This window comes from Macrosteles quadrilineatus, unplaced genomic scaffold, assembly GCF_028750875.1.
Source record: "Macrosteles quadrilineatus isolate MER2022 unplaced genomic scaffold, UCM_ALF_1.0 Scaffold_5__1_contigs__length_97177068, whole genome shotgun sequence".
Taxonomy (NCBI): domain Eukaryota; kingdom Metazoa; phylum Arthropoda; class Insecta; order Hemiptera; family Cicadellidae; genus Macrosteles; species Macrosteles quadrilineatus.
In genome coordinates this window covers 6910874-6924529 of record NW_026542598.1, presented here as the reverse complement: position 1 = coordinate 6924529, position 13656 = coordinate 6910874, and the positions used below count along the sequence as shown (strand labels likewise).

Here is a 13656-nt window from a genome sequence, read left to right as displayed (position 1 = left end):
CCACCAAACTTAACCACAACTACACAGAAACTAGAACAGTTTTCTCAAGCTTTGCAGTCCAGCTAGGTCATATGGTCAGATATTTTACAGTATTAAGTCTTAAACAAATTTCAATGAAAATAAATCAGCTGTTTGCATTGTTGCAAAGAGTGAATTTGTTGGTAAAGGGTGAATTTCTATTTGGAGATTTTCCAAGTTTTATTTTTAATGGCTTTCAGGAATTTGAAATAACTAACATTATTGGTTTTCATATCTTCCAAATCTGAGATACATTACCTTCACATGCAAGTACGTTTTGTTTGTTTGTTGCCGATTTCACTTTTAATTTTTGTTGAAAATGTTTTAGTTTTTGACTAATTTAGAGAAGAAAGTATCATTCCGAAATGTTACTTCAACTTAAAAACTGGAAAAATATATATGTAATGTTTAATAATGTTGTAATTGTATGGGTAGTTTTACAAATAGGTACGATTGTCAATAAAGCCTTTGAAGGACTTCAATACAACCACCAATAAAGTACCCAATTAACTAACCACTAATACCTCCGTTTACAACTACAACAATTATCATTCACCGTTCAACAATTAGAGCAGAAACTGTTATGAGGCGTTGTGAGCCTAATTATTCAACGGACGACACGCTCCGCATTAATTAAAATGTTTAGTCGATACATGAGGCATGAGGGCTCGTTGCATGTTTGGCCTACATTAGTTTTGTGGGGGAGGGACCGCAAAGGGGTACAGATCGCCAATTGTCAACATATTAAGGCCTGACTCACCGCGAATATCAAATGTAATCAGGCAAAACGTTTTGCATTTTGTTTGCGTTCATGGTTTCAACTAATGAAGTTTTGATTAGTTAAACAATCAACGGGGAAACAATGTTTGGTTTCGTTGTAATATGAAATGTGTTGTGAATGAATTAGTAAATGTAGTAATGAATTAGTTCTTTCTGCTAATTCCTTTCAGGGGAACGGTCAAATAACTTTTACCACCCATCGTTGTTAGTGGGTTTAGTGTATAAATTATCGGCCTTGAATCATACTTGAAATCTTGTTTGTAAACACTAACTACTGTGCTCTGTTATACACAGCCTCTTAAAAAAAATACTTGATGTACTGTACAACTCTAAAGTTGTGTCGCGGTTAGGGCAAGACTGGATCAAAACTGTGTTTGAGTTATGTGTGGTATATTATTGTTATTGTCCAGTACAAAAAATATCTAAATGTGCAAAACAGCTTACGCGTGTACGAGAATATTTTTTATTTCACAACAAAATCTGTATTACCTGTATTTATGCAAAATCTGTGTTTTCTCTCTTCATGTGTTTTCTTTCTTTACGATAGAGAGTGAATCTATACAAACTGTAATACCCAGTTTTAGTAACCAAAACTATCGCTTCAAAACGTGAGAATAGTTACACAAATGGTGTAGGCCTATGTTAAATGATTGAAATGGAGGAATGGTTTACAATAAACAGCTGAAACCGGACTGTTTGTTAACTGCTTAACATAGATGAATTTGTATGACCAATTGATCAATTGTTGAAGAATTGACCAATGGTGTAAAATATTCAACTTTTCACACCGTTCCAACACTGATTGCAGTCTACGTGTTAATTTGACAATGAAAGTAACATTCCTGACTGATTACCTCTGTTTTGGACCATTGTCACTTGAAACTAATGAAAGAGGAGCTTGGGGCAGGAAACTGTTTAATTGTCCTTCCTGTGGGATGAGACACAGTAACTGGAACAATGCGGATCTGAGAATCAAGAGAACTGCTAAACTGTGCCAGACTTGTGGATTTGGATTGTTGGAGAATTCTACAACAGTTGTCTCAGAGACACAGATTGGGTGTTAAAAGAACTACCTATCAGCTATTAGAGAGGTAAGAAAACGTTTGTTGCCTGTTATTCGAAAATGAGCACATATTTAACACTTTATTTCAATATTAATACACACTTATGACACTAAAATTGGATCGTTTGTAAAGTAATAGCCACTATGATAGCAAGGGTAATTTTCGTAATTGAAATTGAAATGAAATGAGAAATTCTTCATCTACCCAAACGAAGTTAGGGCCACATGGCCCAATCCCTGAATATTCTCCTAAAATCACTACTATAATGCATTTTGTAACAAAATTGCCTAAGTAATACATAGGCCTACTGATTGATTTAAAGACTAATGGTTATTGATAAGATGTACAAAAGTTATAGCATAGCCAGTTTTATATACAGTACAATAGAAAAAGTCTGATTTAATCCCAACCATCAAAGTACATACTATATTAATTTATTGCACAAGTCAAAGTCAATAAGCGAGAGTTTTAAAACAATAAGATATAAGCACTGCAGAAATTTAATTATGTTTAGGGGTCGTTTTTAATTTGTAAAAAAAAAACTGTTTGTTTATTACAGAGAAATGATTATTATCGAGAACAACTATAGACAATTTTTTACAATTTCTACACCATCCGAGTTCAGAGAATAAAAAATATCGTTAAAGATATCAATAATGCCTGACCTTAACTTTCAATAAATTACTTACTGATGTTATGAAAGAATGAAATGTTTAATCTAGGATCAACATGACAACAACGTCGTCTCTATGACCTGTTTTAGCCGCGACAATGTGGACTTGCCAGGTGGGGTTTATTGATTCCAACCTAGTTTACACCTGAGTTTCATTTACTCTTTAACTAGTCAATTCGCCATTTATACATCACAAAAAGTAGTAAGTAAAATTAGTAAGTTATATCACGGGTTAAAGAGTGGCTTAGAGAGTTCTGTGGTTTTGAGTCTATTTGAGAAATCTTTGCTTGCTTCTGCTAAAATACCCAGGAGGGATACTTTAATGTATTTCAGCGCCTAGTCACCATTTTACTTCATTGTTGCAATTCCAGTGTTTTAACACATTTAAAAAGTATGAATCATGTTTAAAAGTGAATAATTAATAATAAACTTTTTCGATAATCTAAAAATTAATGAATTGACATTTAGTGATACCACAGATTAAAGAGAATACAGTTAAACAGATGGATAGATAAATAAATAGATTAAAGAGAATAGGTTTTCCCTACTTAATATATGGTAATACGTACGATTATACTGTATTGAGACAAAACAAATAAACAGTACGTAAACCTTAAGGTGTCAATATAAATTATGAAATCACAAACGTATCAAACTGTTAAACGTCCTAGACTTTGCAACTGAATTATTGAATTGGTTTTTATATAGATTTTTGCTGTAAACAAAGACAATTAGTGTAGAAAATGACAATTCAAACCAGACTTTCCACTACAATATGTATACATTCCAATCCAGGTATGATCCGAAACCTTCTAGTTTAGTCAATTCTGTAAAGTTCGGAAGGACGTAAATAATTACCGTACTATATCATTAACATCTAACTATCGAAAATGACAGGAATCATACACCAAAACATTGTCGAGTATAATATACAAAACACCTACAAATAGAATAAGAACATAAAACACGAATATGGCTAGAAAATACAGCCATACATATTCGGTGACCGTTATACATTATGACAAGAAGAAAACGAGATACAAATGCTGTGGATAGTATTCAAAACATCTATAGGTGCAGAGTGCGTGGAGAATATATAAAACACAGTACCGGTATCCGAAGAATATACAATGTATCTGTATGTGGACAACATACAAAATATTCTATACGAAGAGTAACACTATGCAAATAATGTATATATTTCAATGACAGCAAGAATATGTACCACTGGACACCGGCTGATAAGTTATCATGAACAAACCTTGAATCGCCTTAGTATCCTGGCCATCGCTACCCACTATAACACAGTTTCACTGTTCCACTGTTACACTCCGCCACTGGTTCACTAGTATTGTTGCAATCCACAGTCACGCACAGACTACCGCGGTCCCGCCACGTATAAAATAACCTAAAACCGCAGTCAGCTGAGACAGCGAGCGGCGGCATCGATTGTGGGACGTGGGTGTTGTCGAGACGCGCGCCGCGGCGCATCCAACCTCCACCCTCCCTCCTAGCACATACACATACACATACTGGTGATAATGTGATAGCACAACACCTGGGGACTTGTGTAGTGACCAGTCTGGAATATTGTACTTTATTATAGGCTGCAGGTAATTGAGTGGGACTATTATTTTTGTTTTTCTTAAAAAGACTTCCCACACATCACCATAGACTACTGATCTATTTTGTAGCTAGAATACAGTGAAATACCGTTACGATACACTTCAATGAACAAGCAAGTGTCGACCACAGTGATGGTATATCACAGACAATCTCGAACCAGAAATGTACAACATGTATAGTGAAATATACAATTGAACAACTCTTATCAGCCACATACATAAAGGATTTTACTAGGGTAAATTTAATGTGGTAAATATTTAAGAATGTTGACTGAAAGAGTGGAGCCCTCAAAATATTAACACATTGTTCACAAATCGCTCACGATAATATTTACACCGGAATATTTTGAAATAATTAACTAAATCCTGTACTAAAGCAAAGCGTACCAATATTATAATCGTTTCGGAATTGCATCACATGAAACATACTGAAGCACATTTGAAAGTTCAATTGCAACCTTTAAAAATCTTAAAATAAACTACAAAGAAATTAGTGAGTACGACATAATTAGTAGTAGGTACAGGGTCACACTTTAAGGGAAGCTCACAAAATTATGTCTTCTTTGAGTAACTAGATCAACTAGATCCATACAGATGTGATGCCTACTTCAGTATCCAAAGTCCACACAAACACTTATCAATCCCTAAACCTATAACAATCCCTTAAACAACCGGTTCCATAGAACGTGTTGTTTTGCAAATTTCACTAAGCTTATTAAATTTTAAATCAACACTTTCTCGTAGCACCGGAAAGTAAAATGAAACTGTTTCTCATACCATCGACCCAGATCGGCAACGCGGTCGGAGGACAGGTCGAGGCAATCATGTAATTAAAACATAAAAATCTATTACTGTGGAAGTAATTAGATTGTAGAAAGTGATCCCCAAACAGTTCCGAGCCCCATCAGCGCCTCTTTGCATATGAATCGTTGGTTAAAGCGGATAAATTTCAATTTGTGCGTGATGATTGTTGGTCGTTAGTGACGTATTGACACTGGGTGACTTTCATCTGAACTCTGACACGGGATGGCGAGGTATCCCACTATCTCTACAGTTCACACAGTAAGTCACGGGTTGAGAGTTAGGATGCAACATTCGGTGAAATCTCAAATCTCCAACATGCATTATTCACTTCAAAGTTGACAAGTCATGCAAACTTTACCGCACTATTACATCGGACGATTTCGAATCCAATGACAACAAGGAACATGCATGTAAGAGATATTAGAATATTTTGTTTAAGGTGACATTTTATGTGAGTTGAGAACAATCAAATTACTGTATAGTATCATTGGCACCTCTCCTTGAATATGGAGAAGTGTATAGTCAATGATAGTTAGTTTATAGTTAACTTTCATTTAGGTTTCCAAATATACAAGAGCATTTATATATGTTTGAGCTTTTATTCCAAACACTTTAAAAAGCTAAACTATTTCAACCAATCGAGGAAGTGGGGAACACGAATTTATGTTATCTAGTCCTAGACTAAAATTTAATTCAAAATATAAAAAAACACAAATTCATACGCTTGATGGCTGGCATGGCATACCTCCTCGCATAACGCGACAATACGTTTGTGCCACAACTGTTAATTACTGTTGTTTGTCACAGCCTTCAAAATGAGTTCAATGAAAGAACATTTAAAATCTCCACAGTAGTATCGTCACTTAATACACTATATTCAAGATCAAGGTGGATAAAAAACTCCCTTTTGATCAAAGTCTTCTAAAATGTAGAGATATTTACCTAAATGGTTTGTTCAACAGTATATGAATAAAATCAGAGCTCTAATTGGTAGTTGTAACATCAACCAAATGCTACGGGACATCTTTCCTGGAGATTTTAGCTTAAATCCAGCCAGTAACCAACGGAATTTGCTTTGTGATAATTCTGTGACGAGGTGATTGGTACTTACTAACCGACACATCTCTAGTTCAGAAAAACCTCTGTCTTCTAGCACTCCCCCCACTAAAAGCCACACCTTAATTCAATTCTATCAGAAAAAAATCCACCGTAATCCGATAGGAATGCTAATCCCTCCTTCGTTTATAAATTGCATTGTCTGAATCACTTAAGTAAATTCCGCCGTAGAAGAAAGCGCTCATTAGCAAAAGGTCAATTCCTGAGCCAGAATGTCTACTTGGACTTTTCTCCTGTCCACTTTCCTTGCTGATTCAATGCTAAATCGACAAATCACATGACACGAGGAACACACGAAGAGCGGTTCCTAGAGTGGAGGTGAAGCTAGTGAAGATATACGATAACCATCATTTTCTACCGCTACGATATTTAGATAAGTAGGTTTGTACAAGATTATGATAGTTTTCTTTAGGTATAAAATTCTTTATTTACATCAATATAATCGTCGTTAACATATGAAGGTTTAAGCTTTTTATATTTCATTGATTTAGCCTATAACAAGTTCAACGGTATGAAAATAATAATAGAACAACAATGAATACATGTAAATCCATCTCAATTTACCCTGTTTTATAACGTGTTTTAAAGAAGTATAAAGAGAATATTGGTCCGAAAGTAAGTGTTATATTTTAGTCATATGTGCTTGAGGGATTAAATACAGTAAGTTTAGTATTTGCTGATCAGGGTATTAAGCATTTCAAAATATTGATTGATTACAAATTTATTGATTTGTCAAAATTTTAAATAATAATTAAAGCAGTTAAAAAAAAACTATAAAAAATAAAGGTTATACAATCGTCTTCACTGTTCTTAAAATATACAGTACAGTACTGTACTGTACTGTACTACTTTTTCACAATCTTAATTTGTCAATTTAAAACTTCTGTGTTTGTATATTATTTTAATAGCTTTCCACAAAGGTTCTAACATATTCTCAACTCTTTTTGTACACAGTCCATATTTTAGATATACCTTATATGTATTCTTATTCATCCAATAATTTTAAATGAATTTCGAATAATTTATCTTAAGCCGGGTTTTCCTAGACGCGGAAGAGGAGCGCGGAGGGCGGAGAGAGGAGGGTGGAAAAGCGATTAACATGGCGTTCCGCTCCGCTTAATAAACAGTAACATTGAATTACTTAAGACAAGAGGACTCCGCTCTCCGCGCTCCTCTTTCCGCGCCTAGGAAAGCCCATCGATCTCTATAATAATAGAGATCGACGGGAAAGCCCGGCTCTAGTAGTCCTCTGATTCTGGATTAAACTACCTTTGACTAATTTAAATAATCCCATAATTTTGTCAAAACTCCCCCTAATTTGTTGTATTTACCCCATCAACTTGCGTGTTTCACCAGGAAACACTGTCTACAGCTATTACATGACAGTGAGTGGGTTTAGTCCCATGATTGACATGGAAAGGTGTCAAGCAGTCTTCTGTTAACTCAGTCCACTTCATATCTACATAGGACAAGAAAGTGACAGCTGTTCACAAGAGTCAATCTTTGACTTTCATTGATTGTTGTGACGTACGGAACTTGACTAATTCACTCATTGTTGTCTCATTGTTCGACATGAATGAGTTGCAAATTTGTTGGCAGACCACTTAATTGTTACAATAAAAGGAAAGGTCAAGATCCTTACTTTCTCTGATTTTAATTACTGTTCTGTTATGTTTACAGTAATAGTTCGGCGTTTTCAATTGTTAGTATTACGTTATATTATTGATATCTCTGTTACATGTACAGTAGTGTTTTCTTACAACCCTGCATTAAACCATTTTGTAAATATATTTTAAAGATTTAATCTCACAGATTTTACATAGAATTTAAAGTTTTTATAAGAAAACGTCAAATTTCTTTCTATATAATAAAGTACTTAAAAATATGAAGGTAAAAAATTGTTTATCAAATCATTTAAAAATTGGGGAACTATTTTGAAAACGGTGTAATAACGAGGCCTAAGATACCAGGAAAGCTTACGCCATTGTTGAAGCAAAATTAAAAGGAAACTGTTCTGTAAAACAAAATAAACAACACGCCAACCTTTATAAGCCAACTGATTTAACTGTTATTATTTCAATACACCATCATGACACCTCTTTTTACTCATTCCAAATTTAAAGTACAGTAACATTAAATTAAAAACAAAAAATACCGTGAAATAGATAACTCATTGATGAAGTAGTATCCAGTTAAAAAGAAGAGGGAGAACAATCAAACAGCATCTGCTGCTTTAAATAATTATTTTTTTAACAATAACCTTTCAACCAAGTAAAATTGAAGGATCACCTTTTTTCTAGAATCATTTGATTCATAAACCGCTATATTATGAAAGGTCAATATAGGATGCTGTAGCTGCTATAGGGGCCTAAATCGAAATGGGTCCTTTGACGAGATTCGCTATTTTGTTTCCTCATGTCTTCTAATATAATCTTCGATCACTTGGAATGGTGTATTTAAGTTTTTTTGGTTCGTATGACTTTTAAGTCAGCTGATGTCACCACACCATTTAAGCATTTTTAGACGATTGCCAAACATAACCTCTAAACTTGAACAGCAATCTTCTCAAAACATCAGTTTTTGAGATGGGCCCATTTAGCAGCTACAGCCTCATCAGCCATAGAACACCGTGGAAGCCAAATTCAACTGTTATTTATAAGTCAAAAACTTACAGCCATAGAACATTTCAGCCAAATTCCTCAAGGAGGTCTTCATAAACCAAACTACCAAACAATACTCGATTAACAAATAATTTGAAACAAATTCACCCAGTTAAAGAAACCCCTACTGCTTCCAAACAGATCCACCGCGTTCTATGACCGATGCGAGATGAACAGTAAACATTGACAATAGGGTCAGCGATCGGCGGTGATTGGTGATCAGTGAAAGTTAGTCGTGAGAACGGCTTTATAAAAACAATAGTTAGCCCTACGATCAGATGGTGACCTTGTCTTGGTCCAGACCTCACACAGCGCGCTACAGTATTGCCACTTTCCTTCCACACCTCTACATCTGTATTCTGTACCATATGATTATGTTTGGAGTGACATTCCATTGTCAACGTATGGCTGACGTTTAGCATGATCAGCTGATCGAAGTGTAATCTCTGACAGCTGATACACTAACGTAAACCGAATATAACTTGTAGGATTCACTTTAAAAAGTGGAAGTTTAGGATATAACTTGTTGTAACATTCTAAACCCGTTTAGATTTGTTTTTCAGGTTTAATAAGTTTGTTTACTTTGGTGCCTTAAATATATACCCTTTTTAAGGAGTAAATGTGAGAATTAGCATTTCGTTATAATATCGAGGGGAAGAACCTATGGCCTAAAAATAGATTGTGATAGGTACAGTAGTTGTACGTCAAGCAATAAAAAAAAATTAGCTGAAATCAATGACAATGGGGGGAAACATAGTTTAATTTATCTTCCAACAGTGAGCGGCTGCCAATTGCAGAGTTTTGTTGTATACACCACAATTATTCAATCAGCCCAATAATTAAGATCAAATTATAGGAATTTTGTATAGACAAACTATTAGTGGAACAAAGAAATCAGAGGAAAAAGAATGTTACCACTAACTCTCATTCTGTGAGTGGCTTATTCCACTACATATTTTCTAATTAGACAAAATTGAACGGAGCTGGTTCATATACATGAGACGTCTACTCCGGTATATAATAGTCAATGTTTGTAGCCATTAAAAAAATGAAACTATCCTTTGCAGCTCATCCATCTCCAGTGTACTGTTGTATAATTATAATCCAAACTGGAATGGTAACTTTTTATAAACCATTGCATCTTTTATGTCTAATACCGAATATCATAAAGTATGACAACAATGAAGCTTACACCCCCTGCACCAAAATTCTTGTAAATATATAGAGGTGGCGCGAAGACCTAGAAAGTTAGTATACAATCGTTCCATCTCAATTTTAGACCATCAACCATCAACCTGGGCCATAACACGGACGTCTCCCTGCATCACGGAAATTACCACACGTATATGAGAAACTTTGCGATAACACTATATGGGGGTGTCAAAGTTTGGACGGGCTGTCATATCGAGGGTTGGACGCTCTACTTATTGTTTCACAACGCTTTCTTCCAAAAATTACACATAACGAAACGTACCACAAAATTAAATTGGCGTCAACAGATTTTTACAAAACATTATTCATCATGCATAACGAAAATCAACCGTCAATAAAACAATGCGAATCCCACCAGAGAACAATGTTTGTACCTACACAAGCAACTAGCACGTATCAACAACATATATTGCTGATCGTCAAAACACCATCAAAACTTCGTTTTCAACCCACCGAGATAAGTGCACATTAAATATACAGAATGCATATGAATATAGTGGTTTTTACTTACTTATTTGTTGTTGCAAATTTTCAAAAAATTGAAAGCTATTTTTTTGACCGAGGAATTTTTGTAGGCTATAGAAAGAATAATCTTACTGTATTTCTAAAGTTGTTACACCAAATTAAATAATCTCTAATGGATCAGCTATAAAGGCTACTTTTTAGTCATATAGAACATATTAAGCTTCAATGTTTCACAGTTTACAGCTATTAATTTAGAGTTTGTCAAACATCCAATGTATTGGGAATCTCTGCTTCCTTACGCCATCAAAAAATATATAGGCTATTTTTATGAAGAATATTTATTTTAATACTTATTTAAACTACCAAAACAAGATAACATGACGTTTCGAGATTGATTACTGTATCTTCTGTAAATAATAGATATGCATTAGAACATCGCAGAAAAGTTGTTTGATAGGAATAAAGAGTCTACATTTAGCGACTGCTCAAATTTGGAATCCCTCCTAGCAATTTCACACGGTCGAAAAATGACACCGCCTCTACAAATAATTTAAAATTGAAGTTCTCAATGATTCCGGGAAGGACATTCTCGATTTCAATTACACATTTTAATAAGATAAAGAGCTAATCAACATATTCCACAACCAGAGTCCAACTTGGTCGCGAACCGGTGCCCGCGGCCAGGAAACAATCTACTGCATGTCCCGCTGACTGACGGTGTGACGGACCTGTATGAGATTAATTACTAAAGTGATTACTACAAGAGGCGTCCACACTCCCGCCAACCTGCCAGAGCAGACAGCTGACAGGTCACGTGACAGTGATGGCGAGGAGAGAATTCCTTAGCAAAAATGTGTTTTCTTTTAAAAATATGAAGGCCTAAAGCTGTAATGTTAAACTAGGCATACAAAAATCGTCAATGACCATTCCAAAGAACTAGTCATGTACTAACATGACATAAAATTAAATCATCTCTAAAGGACCAGCTATAATGGCTATTTTTTAGTCATATAGAACACTAGCTGTACCCGCATGTCTTAATAATTTGAGTAATTTTGCGATTCATGCTAAGTATGTTACGTCATGTTTTTACATAAGTATGTAACAAGAAACAGTTTGACCGAAATATATTTATCTAAAAATGTATTAACATCTCAAAACCATAGAATGTTACATGGTTAATTTCCTTTATCTTGTTGGCAATGGTGCAACTTGACATCTAATTCTGTTTTAAAAACTTAAGTATCTTTTGGGTTGTGATGGTACCATGTTCTAATATTTGTGGATGGAACCAACGATGTGTGATCGTTAAACGGAACTAACCTGGTCATTGGTATCATCTTATCCCTAGAAGGGGGATATGCTTAAAATCCATGGTATTAGGTAAAGAGTTTTGATATTAGACTCGAATCCATCAAAAACGCAGTTCATATCCATTCAAATTTTCTAGTAAAATGAATAACATATATAGTTTTTGCTAACTCCTATTCCAGTTAAAATAGCCTAAGAGGCTCAAACTAAGAGGGGTCTTAAGAAATAAATACCCCCGCCGCAGCAAACCTGCCGACTAAGCGAAATTCCATTTGTCTGAATTGATTTTCAGTTAAATATATTTTAATAACATTAGGTTTAACGAGTACCTAGGTTTGCTGCTACAAGGAAACTAATAAATTGTGTTTTTGAGTAAAATATTGATAGCTTAGTACAAAATAAATAAATTTGCCAAGTTTGATCAAAATATATCCATAAACAAGCAAACTACAACATTTGACAATATTCTCCATAAGAATAACATGGGAATTTTAAATTTACAATTTTTTAAATTTTCTCCGTTACTAATAATCGAACAAAAATACTTTTATATACTAAATTATTTGTTTTTTTTTTAAGCTCTTTAAAAAGGTCTAAAGAGAAATCGGGAAATTTTGTGTTTTGAGGGTTAAAAGTGAGAAAAACCAATTTTTACCCCATAAAACCCCCCGTAAAGCCCCGTTCCCATGGTCCGATCGTGCTGGTTCGCGAACTCATTCAAGTTTATCCGGCTTTACACCTTTAAACGAAATTTCATCAAAATCGGACAAAAATTACTCAAGTTTTTGCGTTCACGGACGTATATATATATATAAGTCTATATATATATATATATAAGTCTATATATATATATATATATACATATATAAAAATTTGAACGAATGGTGTTTTTGGCCTCTGGGGACATCAAAATGAAAAAGTAAATCGGTCCCGGGTCTAGGTCTTACCTTGCCACCTACGGTAATAGCTACTTCCCTATAGGGAAATTCGCTAAAATGTAAGATTCAAATACTGTAAAAGTTTATGGAAGCGATGCTAGAGTCGCAAAGAGTTCATATTACCTCATGTTTTCCCTGGTGGTGTTAATTTAGGTCGGTGCAGTGGCGCTTGGATCGACACATCTATGATCTCCCAGCTATGTTAGTTCTTATGCAATACAAAATCATACACACTAGAAACTTTGTTGAAACATCAACTATACGTTACATTATCACACGCCTAACCATTAAGCAATTACACAAATAACGGTTACCCTACGACATAATTAATTAAATTAAAACCTCTTTACCCATGCATACTTAAATTAACTCTCACTCTCATTGAACATAACTAAACCACCATCCCATTAGCCACACGCGAACCATAAACACATTCCCATAACCTGACAGTTAGTGCCATATTTCTGCGTAGTTTAATTTGTTACAATTACCATTTCCGCCGTTCTGCTCGCCAGGCACGAAGAGAAGACGCGCTTAGCGTGCAAATCCTGCACAAACACGCACAGAACGTGCATGAACGGATGCGTTGCATGCGAGGATTAGCGTTAACCTTGTAAACTATAAACTTGGGTTGTATCTCGTTCTAGGTTAGAAACTTATAGTCAGACCCAGTAATCCCAGTAAATTTTCACATTTTGTTTCCCTGATAATCAGGGTATGTTGTTTAGCAAAGAAAAAATAAGCACATTTAGCCTAAAGAATGGTATAGAACGACGAAAAATACGGCTTAACACATAGACCTAACGCTTCTGTTTTCAACGTTAGCTATTTTTTTAAATCTCGTCTTAAATATCGGCGGCGTTTAGTTAAGGTTAGTTTAGTTTATGACAAACAAGTTAAGGGCGCGCTTTACCCCTGACATCATTATTTGTTAATTCTAAAACAGTAATCTTGGAAACGTTTGCAAGCGCTTCTCGCAGCGCTGTCCAA

General features: G+C 34.8%; 1 protein-coding gene across 3 annotated transcripts in view; it reads right to left on the bottom strand.

Annotated features, from left to right (window-relative positions):
- LOC128993840 (pleckstrin homology domain-containing family G member 4B-like) overlaps nt 1–13656 on the bottom strand; it is a 434838-nt gene that overhangs the window by 349596 nt on the left and 71586 nt on the right. Inside the window, exon 1 of one of the 3 annotated variants that reach the window (XM_054417890.1) lies at nt 3797–3912. The exons of the other annotated variants lie outside the window; for them this stretch is intronic. Coding sequence (XP_054273865.1) covers nt 3797–3823 — 27 coding nt within the window. The 5' untranslated portion in view covers nt 3824–3912. Of the gene's footprint in view, nt 1–3796; nt 3913–13656 lie in introns of those variants that run through there. 3 annotated transcript variants of the gene reach the window in all.